This window comes from Fundulus heteroclitus, chromosome 6, assembly GCF_011125445.2.
Source record: "Fundulus heteroclitus isolate FHET01 chromosome 6, MU-UCD_Fhet_4.1, whole genome shotgun sequence".
Taxonomy (NCBI): Eukaryota; Metazoa; Chordata; class Actinopteri; order Cyprinodontiformes; family Fundulidae; genus Fundulus; species Fundulus heteroclitus.
Window position 1 is genome coordinate 25,673,335 of NC_046366.1, and position 17,130 is coordinate 25,690,464.

The 17,130-nt window shown below is 38.6% G+C and overlaps 1 protein-coding gene across 4 annotated transcripts in view; it reads left to right on the top strand.

The window, feature by feature from the left end:
• Window positions 1-3,008: 3,008 nt before the first annotated feature.
• Window positions 3,009-17,130, top strand: part of ranbp3b (RAN binding protein 3b) — a 28,932-nt gene continuing 14,810 nt past the window's right edge. Inside the window, exons 1-8 of one of the 4 annotated variants that reach the window (XM_012869511.3) lie at window positions 3,009-3,123; window positions 5,221-5,276; window positions 7,985-8,021; window positions 8,113-8,190; window positions 8,290-8,361; window positions 12,111-12,176; window positions 12,670-12,762; window positions 15,080-15,174. In XM_012869511.3, the coding sequence (XP_012724965.1) occupies window positions 3,102-3,123; window positions 5,221-5,276; window positions 7,985-8,021; window positions 8,113-8,190; window positions 8,290-8,361; window positions 12,111-12,176; window positions 12,670-12,762; window positions 15,080-15,174 (519 nt within the window). In that variant the 5' untranslated portion in view covers window positions 3,009-3,101. Of the gene's footprint in view, window positions 3,124-5,177; window positions 5,277-7,984; window positions 8,022-8,112; window positions 8,191-8,289; window positions 8,362-12,110; window positions 12,177-12,669; window positions 12,763-15,079; window positions 15,175-17,130 lie in introns of those variants that run through there. The other 3 variants (XM_036138427.1, XM_012869513.3, XM_012869510.2) reach the window with 3 other exon arrangements.

Sequence of the window (17,130 nt, forward strand, 5' to 3'; positions counted from 1 at the left end):
TTTGCCACATGATCAACCAGGAGAAGTGATTATTGTAAGTCAATGACTCGATGCTAGCTGGTGGGTTACCTTAGATAAAAAAAAAAATTTTAACCAATCTGTCTGAGTGATTTGACTGAATTGACTTTGTAAAGTGCCTTGGGATGACGTGTTTTGCATTGCCGCAATATGAATAAACTGAATTGAATTGAAATTCAATTTTGTGTGTGGTAGTATTTTGAAAACTAGTTTGAACACATTAGTGCAGCGGTTAGAAAATGTCTGAGAACTAATCTTCTATGAAATCTGCAAGTTAGCAGTAAACATTTTTCCTTTGCTGTTTCAGAGTGTGCCATGTGAAGCCTGATCAGGTGTTGTGTTCACCGTGGTGAACAGGACATATTAGTTACACTAACGCACAAGAGAACAACCGAAACTGTTTTGGTCCCAAAGCTCAAGCCAAGCTTTTCTGACAAATGAGGCCCATCGGTAACAGACGGCATCAACGCATGCAGTGGCCTGTTTGAGCTTCACCCGAGGGGATATCTGGAGCCTGATTCTCCAAACTCTCGCTTGACATTGTTCGGCACAAACTCTCATGAAATGTGCAGCATTAAGCATTTCTTAACCGTACCTAAAGTAGGCCAAAACAAAACATGTCTATGTTTTCTTTTCCCTGGGAGTTTTTTTTTTCTCCCCTCCACTAATCCAAGTTTCTTCATCTTGACTGACCTAACGTGTTATGAACGTTTAAGACAAATTGAGTTGAAGCTTTTGATTTGATCCCTTTCACTGGAAAGACAGTGATTCACTGGGAAAACTTTATGGAGGATAGGGTTTCATTTAATCACAAGCCCCTTATTTACCATTTTAATCTCATTCTCCAATGATGACAGGTCAGATTAATATTTTCTAATGCTTGCATGTAATGTTATGTTATGTTGAGAATTAGCGAAACGTCTGATTAGATTTACCTTTATACCTATGATCAAGTGTGCAACTTTTAGGTTTATTTTAGCTTCCATGGAAGATAAGGACTGACTGCCCTCTAGTGGTAGAATGTTTAAATTGCATGGTTAAAAAAACAGGCAGAAAGCTCAAAAAACTTCTAATAAATTTGTTTACAAAAAATCCATGATCGGTTTGGTTTTGCCTTAGCTCTTCGGGTAAATTTTGTTCTTCTTATTTAACTGCTAGGATTCAGAAAATGCAACAAAACTGTCACTGCTAGCTGCAGTTTACAGAAACACGGCTGAAAAACTAGAAATGCTGAAAAAGTAAAGGAGCTTTGTCATTTAAAAGTAGATAAAGCACACCATCAAAGATTTGCTACTTGGCTACATGCGCCTCTTCAGCCCTTTCTCTGTAGACTTATAAAGTAAACAAAAGTAATACAAAATCTGTCAAGAATGTCTACAAAACAGTGACACTAGTGATACAAGGTTGTTTTTAAGCCCCTATGTGTACTGTTGATTATTTTTTTTATATTCCATAAATGTGCAAACGACTCAATATGCTCCAACCCAGTTTAACAAACAAACAAAAAAAAAATTTAAAAAACACATTTTCTCTGTGGAAGTTTATTCCTTTTTTTTGTTCTGACATTAAAATGTGCAAACATTTTCATATTGAACTTATCCAGAAAACAAATCTCTATGCAGGACATACTCTAAAGATTGTATCTTTTTTAAGCAGGGGTCCAATAGCTTTGTGTATACAATAGTGTTGCACCGATATCGATACCAGTATCGGACAGGGCCGCGATCCAGCACTAAAATGGTGGTATCGGTATCGGCGAGTACCAATAAATAGGCACCAAAACCATTTTTATGTTTGTATGTCACTTGAATGCAGCCTTCTCTCCCGACTAGTATTATACATGTTATATAAGTTCATGAAAGTTGCACTATTTTGGCATTTGAGAGCCAAAACTCAGGGTTTAAAAGAGATTATTCAATTATTAATGTAATTTTACTGTCTTACTGTTGCACTACTATTATACATGTTATAATTTCACGAATGTTGCACTATTTTGGCCTTTGAGAGCCAAAAGTTTATTCAACTATTGTCACCCATTCCATGTAGGCAATAAAACGTTTTGCTACCCTAAGTAGTATGCAGTTCTTCACATACACACACACACACATCAATTACAAAAAGATGGTATTGGTATGGTATCGGCCAATACTGCATAGCCAGGTATCGGGTATTGGTATCGGGGCCAAAAAATGGCATCGGTGCAACACTAGTTTACAATGACGATGACTCTTTGGATTGACAAGGTTATGACCCATGAACTAAAGTTATATACACACACACACACACACACACACACACACACACACACACACACACACACACACACACACACACATATATATATATATATATATATATATATATATATATATATATATATATATATATATATATATATATATATTTTTAAAGTGATAATTTCTATTGGGGCTCCATGGTGTAGTGACCAATAGCAAAGTCCAGGTTCAAATCTTAACCTGGGCATTTTCTGCCAAGAGTTTGTTTGCTTGTTCTCCCTGTGAATACGTGGGTTTTCTCTGGGACCTCTGGCTTCTTCCCACAGTCCAAAAAAAAAAACGATTGTTAGGTTATTTGCTCACTTTATATTTTCTAACACGTCTATCCCTTGTGGGGTCGCGAGGGGTGCTGGTGCTTATATATATATATATATATATATATATATATATATATATATATATATATATATATATATTATATATATATATATATATATATATATATATATATACACACACACACAGATAAAATAGATCAAAGTCTTGAGTTTTGCCCTAGAAAAATGTGAAGTGGCAACTTTGACAGGCATTTCCCCTGCTATTTCCCCTCCCATAACTCTTTACAGTTTTTTTGTGGAGAATCAAAGTATTGCTTTGTTTTTCCAACTGGCACTTTGTCTCTTTGTGATTATTTCCACATATAGTAGCGTTTTAATAATTGTATCCGGGCCAGGACAGGGGGGGACCCCTGACTCGTCGGGAGCCCCGGGCCTGCCCGAAAACATCTCGAGCCTCGGCTCGTGTTATCTGCGCGGTGGGTTGTGGGTGTGAGAGCGTCGAAGTAAAATGGCGGACTTGGCAAACGAAGGTGAGTAAGTAGCAGTGTGATGAGAAAAAAATACCCAACAAGGCGTGCCTGCTGATGTGTATGCTCCTTACACTTATGTCTGCACATGCGGCAGCTGCAATGGAACACCTCGCGCCCGCGTTTGTTTGTGTCTTCGGGTAACTGTGTGGCGTCGCGGTGTTTATAAACCCCACAGCGTTAGCAAACAGGCTAACCATGCTAACGCTCGGGCTCCGGCTAATACCTGGAATATGTCGGAACTGCCGCTGGCCGGCTTTACCTTCCTCGAAGCTAGCGCTATTTTTAGCTTGTGTTTTGGCCATTCGTGCCGAGTTTCTGTGAACACAACCCCACGCCGGGTGTAATTATTCGTTTTGATGTCACTAGCGCGGAACAAAGATGTGTCCATTTTAGCTTATTTGAGGCGGCATTCGCCTGGACGAGTGTAGTAAGCGGAGTGTTGGCAGAATCGGCTATCGCTTGTTTAGGCGCGTAGAGGTGAAAACCGCTATAAAGACAATGCTTAAATCGGCCGGCTTTTTTTGTTGTTGGAAAAGTTAGTCATTGATGCTTTTAACCGATTCCCTTTGGGTTTATGGCAACATCAAAGCTAGCAGGATTATAATCTTGGTAGCAGCGGTGGTTAGGAGAGATGACTCATGCGGGATGAAGCGAATTAGCAAGCTAGCGTGTAGCCTTTCATGCTAAAACACTCTGCTTTACGGAGGAACCGGCAGCGGCGACTATTTGCTGGAGAGGGGTCATGGTTAGAGCGCTAATCTGGCTATCGCAAGCCGGTGGAGCACCTCGGGCAACCGGAAAGGCACCAATGCGTGCAGGGATCCGTACATTAGTGATGCAGCTGATTTCTGCTGAAACGGGAGAAAATGAAAACAAAGATGGATGATAAATGTAGGTCACTTAGCATGTATTGCGTTGTTGCACCACACAGAAACAGCGTGACACTTTTTTTTTTTTTTTTTTTAGGGGAGGAGGGGGGCGGGGTAGGGGGTGATTTTTGTGCAGGGCTCGTTGATGTTACCAGATGCTCGTCTGTTATTTCATGCCTGTGCACTTGTAGTGAGGCAGGGCGGCGTTAGTGATGCTACACCTGCCCAGGAACAGGCCCGGCTCAGTCACAGGGACAACCTTTGTCTCATCATAACGTTGTGTTGTTGCACATCTATAAGGTCGCACAGTGCAGATCCTCTCACTTCAGGTGACTCCAGATCAGCGCCTCATTGCCTTCTTCGTTCCGGGTACGCTTGCAGTAGGTTACAGGAGGAGCTGAATCTTAGCAGAAAAAGTGCGTTTATTTTATTGCAAAAATATAGATTTAAGTAAAAAAAAAAAATCCTCTCGTCTTCGCCTGAAATCTATTTGTCGGGGTTGCTTGGGTGGTTAGCCTTGATCGACAAGATATGGTCTCATTCTTCCTCTGAAGTGTTAATGGGATTGTATGATTAAGCACAGTCTGTATGGGAGCGGATTTCTCAGGCTTTAAATGGAGATGTCTGTCACCACGGAAGCCTTTCCAGCTCGAGACGTTTGTCGAGCTGTTTACATTGTGTCACCTTAACATAAATGTTTAAATCAGGGGTTACCAGGTAGGCCCCCAGGACCACCTGTGGTTCCCTCAAGCCTGTTTAAAAAAAAGAAACAAAACCCTCCAGTGAGCTGCGTCTAAAATGCTATTTTATTTAGTTGCTCTTCCTTTTTAATCACACTTGTACTTGCATAGATTTAAAATGATTAATGCATTATAAACATGTTTAGATTACATAAAGTTAAGGTGAGTTCTGACTCTTCTAGTTCACAGGTAGCCCTTCGTATGACACCTGATTTAAAGGATGCTAAATGTCGTGCATGACGTAAACGTATAGGATGTCTTGCTGTATTTCAGTGACTGTGATTCTACCTGTGTGTATGGCACTTTGCTGTCTAATTATGCTGCTGCGTTGTGCACATTCCCTTGTGATCTTTATCAGCTTTGATTCTGTAGCCTCTTGTGTAACTTTCTTGTTTTCAACTGCAAATCGTGAGAAATTAAGGTGGACAGCAATGTAGGCAACTTTAAAGCTGATGCTTGGATGACCAGCCTACGTCTTTTCTTAACAGACAAGCCTGCCATTGCACCTCCTGTGTTTGTTTTCCAAAAAGATAAAGCACAGAAGGTAAGTCCCTGCCCTGTCAAAGCACTTTGCACTTTATCTGAGCTGTTGTAGCGGGCATGGGCTGCCAGCAGAATCTCTTTGTGGGTGTGGGTAATACACTTTTACGGGGAAAAATGAAAACAAAGATGTGTAACATGGTGTAATTGCTTTGATTTGAAGCAGAAAAGTAACAGTTGTGTATATTGCTGCTAAAATAGTACAATATATGGGTTATTACAGTTCTTCTAACACTTATTTGTCTTTTTTTGTACTTTGACTAGAGCAGACATTGTGCAGAAATACAAGCTGCCTTTAGTTTAGTAGTGTTTATTGTGCAGAATGTTATACTTTCTGTTCTGCTTCCTGTAGAGTATAGCCCACTGAAATGACCTGGTTAACCCGAGATCTTAGCATAACCTATGTGCTCACCAAGGATGCACAATATACTGCAAATATATGGTCACGGCATCAGTGTGTGCAAAATTAAAAGCCCTACGGTTTCGTTGTAGTGCAGTGGTTGTAGATTATTGTATTCCTTGTGTCACACCTTTACACTTTACATCCCAAAGACTTACTCATTATGTTTAATGGGAGTTTTGTGGCGTTTAATACCCAGACCTGTCACACACGATGGTACCCTGAGATGCTAAAGGTCGCAGAGAGAGCTGGAAGAATGGTAACGACAGACGAGTAACAGAGATCAACCCGATCCGAACGTCAGGATCCCGTGTTGCTGCAGGTCATAGGTTGACTAATGTCCCTCTTGGTGTTTCACCATATAACCAAAAAAAAAAAGATTGCACGCTTTAATAATGAATATAGAGATTAATCTATATAAACAAATTAGTGGCGTCCTCATACCAGCGTCAAGTACTCGTACTTGTAAAGGAAACCTGATGCCAATTTTGTGATTGAATTTCCTCCTGGGCTGAGCTACGCTGCAACTCAAAGGCTAGACTCCACTCCACACCAGGTGGTGGCGCTAATGCACCAAGAGATTGTGTGCTGACCATCCGTCAAAAATGTCTGGTTTAGAGATATTTCAAGGTAAACATGGAGAACACAAAAAAAAAAAAAAGCAGCTCAGCTGTAAAGGGGGCAGAAAAATGCATCTTTTATCCCAACCTAGATAAAGTGTTTCAGGACTAAACATGACGCAGAATTCAAAGAGTTTGCTGCAGCACGACCAGGTTTGCAGCAAGTTCTTCAGAAAGGTGAAAAAATAGCAACAGACAATCCACTTCCGGTAAGAATAACGGAAGCTCGTACTGAATGTTTCCCTTGAACATCATTTTCAGTGGTCAGTGATACTGTTCTGTACCAATGTATTAAGTCTCAGGATCAGTAATTGGAATCGGCACATAAGTAAACCAAAGTACTCGGGCTGGAATCTGGTATTGGGACACCCCTAAAATAAATGTTTCAACTATATCCATAGATTTGGCAGCTTGATTGTAACTTAAGCTTACAGATTCAGGTAGTTAACAAACCCTGCTGCAAGTGGGCAGTCTGCTCAGCTTCAGCTTTCATTCAGCTGGAGATGTTTTACCATTAAAAGGAGGAAATGTGAGATGGACGTTGTAAATCAGTGGAGGTTTGAGAAAGCAGTGACTGATGCACATCGAGTCTACAGAGGTTCAATGAAATGTGCTCCATAGAAAAGTTCATTTGACTTGAGGAGAGAAATCCTGATCTGTGCAGAGGAGCAGCGAGGAGGTTCTACAGACAAATAGTGACCGACCAGAACATTTTATTCTTTTAATCTCCCTCTGCCAAGGCGTAAAGTGGGTTTGGGAATGTCAGCGGCTAGTTGAGCGACTCGGACTTTAGGTAGGAACGTTCACAACCAGGAGAGTAGACGGCCAGGCCGATGCACTGCAAAAACACAGCTAAAAATAAGTAATAATTTCTTGAAATTACTACATTTGTCCTTGATTTGAGCAGGTAAATAAGAATATCTGCTAATAGAATATCTGCTAATAGAATAGAATATCTGCTAATAGAGTATTTTGACCCCTAAAATAAGACAATTAGACATCCTGCACTTGAAATAAGACGATGGAGATGAGTTCTTCCTATTTTAAGTGCAAAAATCTTATTCCATTGGCAAATCATTTTATTTACCAGCTCAAATCAAGGATAAATGCACTCATTTCAATAAGATTTTAGTAATGTTTAGTTCTGTTTTTGCAGTGTGCTAACTAGCGATGCTAATTCCTTAAAAGATAAGATGCATTATTGATTTGGTTTTACTAAGGTAGTACATTTACAAAAATTGTGCTCTTGGATTTAGTTTTGAAAGCTGATTCTACGTCTTGTCATTATTAAATGTCTAAATATAAACGTAATTGACACAATGTGAACGTAACTTAGCAGTATGGCCGCCAGTGGCCTTCGTGGTTTCTTCATATTCGCTATAACAACGGGACAAAAACAAATAATGTTTTAGTTAAAAACCAGAAACCCAAAATCCTGGATTGGAACGTCTTTCTAAAGAGATACAGAAGAAGTGGATTTATAGGATTTTATATTATCATTGCAACATTTAAACATGACGCCACCATCAGGGCATTTTCTGCTGTCCTGCAGCCCTGCTGCTCTGGGAGCGCTGGACCTCCTGTGCTCCTTAAAAACTTCATACTTTAGAAACTGTTTGACAGAAAGCTTACGTTTCACTACCCTTTATTTTTAAACTTGTAATAACTAAACATCTTATTGTACTCTTGCAGCGGTCTGCAGAAGGCTCAAGTGCAGAAGATGGCGAGGGTGAACAAAATACCTCCATTTATCTTGCACTGTTTGTTTTTATAGATTTTCTGTGAATTTAAGGCTAAAAATGTTTTCTTACTGCTTTCAGATTCAGATAAAGATGAGGGAAGCTATTGCCCCCCTGTGAAAAGGGAACGGACCTCATCATTCCCACCCCCTCATTCTGGTAAGGACATCTGGTGACTGAGCGGACCGTTTTCTCTCTTTATCCTTGCTTGTGGTAAATTTGTATGCTGAGCGCCGTTTCCTGTCTGGCTTCTTGCAGTTCCCAAGAACAATGTATTCATGCCCTCAAGTTTCTGCCAGTCTCCGACTGGTAACTCTGACTCGGAGCCAGGTGAGGCGTTGAGACCACTCTGAGCTTTGCTCCACAGCTTTAGGACTTTACAGCAGAGACCGTGTGCTTGTAAGGAAGATGCTCCGGTTCTTCCATTAAAGTGACAAACAACTCAAGAAACTAAATGATTGTTGTCGCTCGCCTCTTTTTTTTTTTTTTTTTTAAAGCTTTCACTTTTGCAAATGCTTGTAAAGTTCTGGTTTCCAGCCCCGTTTTCAGTGCATTTTCCTTCATGTTTAATGCGTCCACATAACTCCAGGACAACCGCACCTTGTGGTTCTTTTACGCCTAAGTTTGGGTTACGTTTCAAGCTCGTTATTTATAGATGGATGAAAATGTGCAGTTCCAAAATGAATGTTGTACACTGCAAAAACTGATCTAAAAATAAGTAAAATGTTATTAAAGTTAGTGTACTTACCCTTGATTTGAGCAGGTAAAAAGATTATCTGCCAATGGAATGAGTATTTTGACCCTTGAAATAAGATAATTAGACATCCTGCACTTGAAATAAGATGATCGAGATGAATTGTTCCTATATTAAGTGCAAAAATCTTATTACATTGGCAAATCATCTTATTTTTCTGCTCAAATCAAGGACAAATACACACATTTTAAGAAAACTTTACTTATTTCTAGTTCCGTTTTTGCAGTGTAGTAATTTGTAATAGTTGATCACTTACAAGCCGCCTGCGATCACTATAGTTAGAAGACAGGGTGTCTGTAAACGCTGAAGTATTTGTCGTCGTCTCATAACCGATTAGGCGCCCTGTTTGCAGCACGGTCACGTTTTTTTTGTAATTCTCACCTGTTCGTTGCAGATCAAGCGGCACGTTTCAACGGTAGCTGCTGCAAACAGATTCAATCAGTCGCGCTTCTGGTCAGGCTTTTGCCCGGGCAGCTGTTGCTGTCTGGCTGCTGCTGGTGGTGCAGCGGCGACTGGTTTGCCAGTAAACGTGTCGGCTGTTTGGACTCTGAAAGCTAATCTGATTCATTCATGATTCATCCGGGGGTTACAGAATAACCTTTTCTGTTTTCGATTAATAAACTCCGATTAGTTTAGCTAGATCAGCTGTCATGGAAAATATTGTTTCAAGCCGTAATAAAATTAGAAACTATAAAATATAGAGACCATGTTACTTTAGCATTATTAGTATTAATATATATAAAATAATATGAGGTGCACTGTGCCCCAAAAGCTGCTCTGTGCCTTTTTTATGTTTTCTGGTGGTTCGGCAGCTTTACTTTTATTTGGCCATTTTTTTTCTGTGTCTCTTCTCCGTTTGCTGCAAACAGGTCATGCTTTGTCCCGAGCAGAGGGAAGTGAAACCGTTTGCTGTTTGAGTTTAGCTTGCTTATTGTAAGAACTTCTTAAAACCCTCGAGTAATTCAAGAAATGTTTTCACTCTGGGAAGCTATTAGGACCATGTGTGGCCTCTAATTATGTCTGCAAAAAACAACGCGCTTACTTCTGAGCATGCATGTGAAATTACGCTTAGCTGCAACTCAAACGGATGCTTTGATTTTTTATGTTATTCTAGCTTCAGTGCTTTGCAAAAGTATTCACACCCCTTGAACCTATTCAAGGATTTTCTGCCTTGACCCAACAATTTCACTGGTATATCTGAAACTCTGGGTGTGTTGGGGAGAAGCAGCTTTCTCTGCAGTTACCGTCAGTGTGGCTGACAGAAAAAGCTCAGTCAGATTGGATGCAAAGCTTTTTTTTTTACAAATCTCTACACATATATTCCTAATTGGGTTTAGGCTTTTCTAACACACTAACAGGCTTTCATTTAGAGCATGGGTGTCAAACTCAATCAGAACCGTAAACATGGAACCTGTGATGGACCAAAGAGCACCGTTTTTGTTTCATAAAAGTAAAATCATCTTGTTTTAAGTGTGATTTATAAAGTTCAAGCTAAAATATTTGTCCTATTGAGATAAATATAGAAATGTCTGCCTGTCATCCAGCATAGCAGAGTACATAATAAATTAAGAAAGCTCCAGTGAAAACCTTTCAGTCTTTTCGATTAAAACTCATTATTGCTGGGAACGTGATTCATATTAAGTAAAGACGTTTAGCATTTTCTCTGCTCTCTATGTCGTAACGTTTCTTTGAAAGCAGGCCGTTAATGTGTGCCGTTGGTTTTTGGAGGCGCCCGTTGGTTTCTTAACGTAACCTGGCTTTTAAAAAAAAATCTTTTCACAACTTCATCCCTGACCTCCATGCCGTGCTTTCTGGTCTTTTACGATGTTGTTTGTTTGTTTGCTAATGTTCCCCCCATAAACCCGAGGCCTTTGCAGAACAGCTGGATTTGCACGAGATTTAAATAGACACAGTGAAATCTATTTTTTAATTAATAAACAAGTTTAATTGTCCCTTTGCTTATGCATTTATGAGCCACGTTGTCCTGGTCTGTCACATCAAATCCCAATTCAGTTTATTGAGATTTGTGGTTGTAAAGTAAAAAAAAAAAGAAAAGTTTTCAGTGGTATGAATCCTTTTGCAGAGTGTTAGATGTTGGCACTATTTATGATGTTAGAGATGTAATTAATAGCTGTTATAGATGTCTGCCTACTGTATATTAGTATACATTTAGTTTTAATAGCTATTAATAGTTAAGGTATTTTGTTTTTCCACCACTTTTTTACCAACTTGTAGGAAATAATAACCAGGGTTTTCAGATAACTCTCACTGGATTTTTCCTTTTTAATGGACAGACACTAGTGTGAGTTTGAGATCCGACTGGACCTAGCGACATTTGCATGTTGTGTATTGGCATGCTCCCTATTTGGCAGAACATTTGGCTAAGGAAAGGTTTGCAGATGAACCTCGAAGGTTGCTGGAAGAAGGAAGCATATTCATTTGAGTACCTCCCTGCAAATCTGAGTATTACTAATTTTATTTGGCTTTATGTGCAAAAAGTTGCCTTGCTGATGCATCAGTCTGGGACCAAAACAATAATAAACATGTATTGCTTAATCGTGCTAAGTTTTGTTAGTGAGATGAAGTAATTATAGAAAAGTGAGGTTGCATAGCGGTTGTTATTTGGAAGAGAAACATTTTTTTTTCCCTCTAAAGGCGCGTAAACAGCAAGGTGATCACCACTGAAGTATATGCAGACAAACCGTGGCTGCAAAGACTGTAAATGCAACAAAATGCACTATAAACACAGCTCTGTTACTCAGCCTTGAAATGAGCCTCTAGTGGAAGTTTTGCTTCAACCTTCAGCGACTTTTATCCTTTTATCTGTTTGTTTTTCCCTCCCATCTATGGCCATAAGGCTTTTTCTGTTAGGATTCAAACTATTTGTCAATTTAAACGTGCTTTTCCTAACTTGGGACTCTTCAAGGTTAGAAGCTGTTGTGTGGCTTTTAGACATCAAGTGTTGTTTTTCGTTTTTTTTTTTTTAATAATGTACAAATGTGTTATCCTGCTCTGTGTGTGTGCGTAGAAACCTTAAAGGCAGGCGAATTACCGGATTCAGTGGCCAAATAAAAGAATGTTTTAAAAGGTGCATTTTTATATTGTGCTGTATTACAGGTCGAGAATACCTGCAGACAAAGTTAGCCATGCCACCCTAGAAAAAAACTAAACTGTGCTGTCTCACAGGTGTTGCAAACACAATGAGGGTTGTTGTGGTATCTCGCTCAGTGCTCAGAGAAGTGACAGCCAGATGCACATGTTTATGTTGCGTTTACAATTTTTAGATATGTTAATATTTGTCTACGTTTCTGCTCTGTCTCACCAGAGGAGAAACCTATGGGGTTTCGTTTAAAGCCACCGACTCTCATACACGGTCAAGCACCAAGCTCTGGTAGGTTTCAGTCATTTGTCATTGTTCAGCTCCTGCTGGGTCAGTGATTTTTACTACAATGTTGGGGGGAAAGAAATACCTCTAGTCACTCCGCACGCTGCATGTTTCTGTACTGACCGAGACTAAACAAGTCAGTGGATTTAGACGGTATATAAGACAACGTATTCATGGGTCAAAGTGACTTTATGAATACTCGTAGGTAGATTTGTTTTGCTGTTCAAACATATTTCCATTCACACAAACATCCTGACACAACCAGGACCATTCGATTTAAATAGAGCGGTGCTCAAAGTGCTCCAGGCTTCACAAGTCAAATTAAATCAGGACACAGAAAAAAAGGAGAGCAAGAGTTTTAAAAATAGGATAAATTTACGAGAAATAAAAATAAATTTAAAAGCCAAATAATTTAGGCTTAATAAAATCAGGTCAAGCCATCAAAGTCCGATGAGAGTGGCCGTATCGTTTTAGCTTGTTGAACCTATCTCTATTTCAGGTGTCCCAAGTCAAAAACCCAAGGAGCAGCAGCGCAGCGTCCTTCGTCCAGCAGTTCTCCAGGCGCCGCCCTCCAAATCACATTTAGAGTCCAGTGAGTACGGCCTCTGCTCAGGCTACTGCAATCACAACCTATTCAGGACAGCCTGTCATAGGGTTATAGGACTGACAAGGGGAACAGTGGAAGGACTTTTGTTGTCTGCCTGCGTCACATGACCATAACTAATGTCCTTTTTTTAATTCAGTGACTGGAAAACATACTTTTATGTTTGGGTTTTTTTTTCTTTTCAAATTTGGAGAGACTCTCCAAACAAAATTGACAAAATACCATGCAGGAGTTTGTCTCTATAAGTGCCTGTAACATTGTCATGTTTAGGCTTTTAAATAAAAGTAATAATCCTGTTGCAATAATTTGAAACTTGTTTTACTCGTATTGTTTAAAATTATTATTTTTAATTAGGGAGGTCCAGATCTTGGATTTTTTTTTTTTTAATTATTATTATTATTATTTTTTAGGTGCCACACTTATCAATCATTTAACACCTTGCTGCATTAATTTATTTACAGTTATAGAAAGTAAATAGTGATTTGGCCTTTTTGCTGTCAAATAGATGTTAAACTAAGTATTAGGATCATCATCCAGCATTAACGGACATTAAGACCCAAAATGACAACAATAGTCTATGTATGGGGTTAAAACTATGTACCGATATTTGCCGACGGCTTTTCTCGTTCCAGTGCTTCATTAAAGTTAATAAAAGCAATGCCACGCACACGTTTAAAAACTGTTACTCCAAAATATAGTTTCTTGATACAGATTTTCATGGCGCTACCGTATTTGTTCTCTTGTGTGCAGCAAATGTTTTGTCTGCAGTTTTACAAGGTCAGGCTTAGTATTTTACTCTAACTCGGGTTAACTGGGTGGAGAAAGCTACTCTAATGTTCTGACAATGCATCACTTGAAACAAGAATAGCTGTATGTTTGTATCTAAAGATATACATACAGAGACATTCTTCTTTTATCTTTTTTGCATCGCAGCTAAATAGGCTGACGTTAGCTTAGTTCCTCTTTGTTTTGATAAGAGTTCATAAAGCTCCTCAAAATATATTAAAATTAGCTTCTAGCGTAACAAGTATGGTCCAGTTTTACAGGAAAGTTGTTCTCCTGCTTCTTAAATTCAGAACTCTGGTTTGAACTTCATAACATTTAGTGTTTCAGCTGCTCTCTGCTCAGCTGTCTGCTACACCAGGAGCTGCAAAGTAGGTCACATGACAAACGGGGAGCTCTGCAGCCAATACAGTCTCTCTTTTACCAGGAAGGTCTTTATAAAGGGATGGGAAGACTCCACAGCCTAAAATAACGTTTGGTGAGCCATGGTCACAAAAATGGAAGAGGCGAGACTTGCACTGCCTAATAAAATCAGACGTTCCTCTAAAGACTGATTTCAGGAGTTGAGTTTCTTGGAGGACTCCTCATATGATCGTTTAATTATGCCTTAAGGAGGAAACACATCAGACGCGTTGCGGTGCAGCATACGGGCTTCTCATGCTAAGGTTAGCTTTTCATTTTAATCAGTCAATAAATGTACACTAAAAGCATAATACATTCGTATTTGCGCTACGTGACGCCTAAATTAGATTTAAATTCTAATTTCAGATGCGTATATGTTCCTGTTTGGCAGGGAATAAACAGGAAAACCACATCCTGTGTCAAAGTTAAATTTCGGAAGTATCCCAAAATAAGAGTCATCGAAAATAAAGCGCCATGGATGATGTAGTTGTGACAAGCTAACAAACTAAAATATGCAATTTCTAATCAAATATGATCAAGATACAAACTTTTAAGAGATCAAAACATAGGAAATATTACTGATAATTTAATAACATACCAATATATTGCTGGCAAGTTGTCTTTAATTACTTACCCATGACGAAAGTTCATCTGTGGAGCGTACTTTGCAGCGTCTGGTGTAAATTTATGCTTGGTGTCTCGAGAGCTTTCATAAACATGTGTTTGTGTCATGACTCTTCACGTCAAAGAAGTGGTTTAAAAGAATAAAAAGGAGCACCAGATGGTTAAAAAGTTAAACTTTAACTTTATCAATTCATTTGACGAAGAAGAAAAAAAAAAAACACCATTTTGACAATTTCTTAGATGGATTTCTTGCTACATATGGCGTTTCCCAAATATACAAAGTACATCTTGGTTATGTCTTTAATTTAATTTCCCTTTGGCATTAATAAAGTATTTTTGAGCTGAATTGAATTAACTACAGCTCACAAACACACGCTGCTTTCAGACCTGTTGGAGCCACATTATTAAATAAAGAAAAAGGTTTTCTGTATAATCTTATGTATGGGTTGTGTTTCAGTAAAGTAATAAACATAATTTACATTATGCTTAAACTTAGATTCGACTTGTGGAACGAACGGTGTGAAGACGTCGCCAGAAGGATCCCTCGTCAGCCAGTCCTTCTTCCTGAACAACAAAGAGCACTCGACTACGGTGAGGCTTTACTGGCGCCGGTGTTTGCCCTCTTGGTTGGTGTGGCTTTAAGCACTCGTACAGTTAGAATGGAGAAGGCGAATAATAAAGCACTGTCAGGTGGATCAACGCAGAAGTTTTAACTTTGTTAAAATAATTAAATAGACCAATAAAACCCTTAGTTATGTTTCAGTTGTTTCTGGTTCTCTAAAGTGCCAAACTGAAATAATTCCTATTTTCTTAGCTTTGTTTATGCTTTGATTGAATTCAAAGTTCATTATCTCACTGAATTGCGCCTCATTTATTTTGTAATATTAAAGTTACAATGGGACATGTTTGCTGTTGAGTCTTGACCCGGGGTTCCCAAAGAAGGGGTTGGGACCCCTAAGAGATGAGACGTTAGAGACTATAGTTTTAATGTAGCGAATGTCTTTAATTGTGGAAAATTATTGTTTTTGTCTCTAATATTTACAACTTTTCGACATCAGAGAACAGCCAGGTATTTTTTTTCTTGCAAATGTGTAAAATTAATATAAAAATATGAGTTTTTCTTGTGGAAATTTACTCCTCCATGGCCTATAATGTATTAGTTTAACCTACGCTAGTAATACGATTTTGTTTCTGTGGAAATTGAGAATAAAGTCATATTAGGTGTACAAGAATAAATAACATTGCAAAAATAAAGCCGTAATATTACCAGAACAAAGTCAAAATATGAGAATAAAGTCATAAAATCATTTGCGCAATCATTACAAAGTCTTGATACTGCTAATAATTTGATGCTGATGGTCTAAAAAGGTTTAGTATTTTCTCGTTTGTAAAACCGATACTAAACTGTAGCTTTACAAGATGCTCAACATCCCTTGTTTTAACACAAGGAGACGACTGGGCTTTGTTCTCCTAAAATTATGCCCAACAGGGGGTTTCCGGTCTTTGGCACTGTTGTTTTTGGAGGTCGGGGTCTGAAAGGCTTAGAAACATTTGGTCTGAATAATAGAGATGCACCCATCAGAGATTAGCGTCCAATCTTTAATCCAAAACGTTGACCTGCCAGTTCTGTGTTCCCTTTACGATTAACAGCATTCAAATGATCGTTTTCCTGCGCTGAGAGGTGATTACTTCGATCAGAAGTAGAGGCAGCAGTAAAACTGTTGTCCTGTTTAGGTAAAAAAGGCCGATTGCTATTTAAGTTGTGACTTTACGCTGTTTTTATGGTTATATTTTAGCGATTAGTGTTGCTAGCTGTGAACAGAAGTCCGTACATACATTCGCCCTAGCAGGGGGTCATCAATCTTTGCAATTCGAAGGGCTATTTCTGACCTCCCCTCTTCAAAATAAGAGCCCCCAAAACGTACATGTTCCTTTTGAAATGTGACTAAAAAAAATGATAGTGTAATTAGAGAAAAGCAAAAAAAAAATGTATTAATCTAGAGAACATTCAAATAATTCAAACATTTATGATTGAATGATTGTGACCGAGATTCAAACCCAGGTCCTCGGCCTGCTTCACCGCAGAGGGACGACTATATCATGAATATGTTTTCAGTAATTATTTTTAAAAAAAGAACTGAAGGGTGCCTGTATTTGTTTAACATGTAGAAAGTGTTATTTACAGCCATTGTGGTTTCATAAAGGGAATAAACTGGTCTACACTGCAAAAATAGAATAAAAAATAAGTAACATTTTCTTAAAAGGAATATATTTGCCCTTGATTTGAGCAGGTAAATAAGACTTTGAAAATGGAATAAGATTTTTGCACCTAAAATAAGAACAATTCATCTCCATCATCTTATTTCAAGTGCATTATATCTAATTATCTTATTTCAGGGGTAAAAATACTCACTCTGTTGGCAAATAATCTTATTTGCCTGCTCTAATCAAGGGCAAATACATTCATTTCAAGAAAATGTTACTTATTTTTAGTTATCTTTTTGCAGTGTACTCTCCATGAGATATGAAGCTGCTTTATTAGAAGTA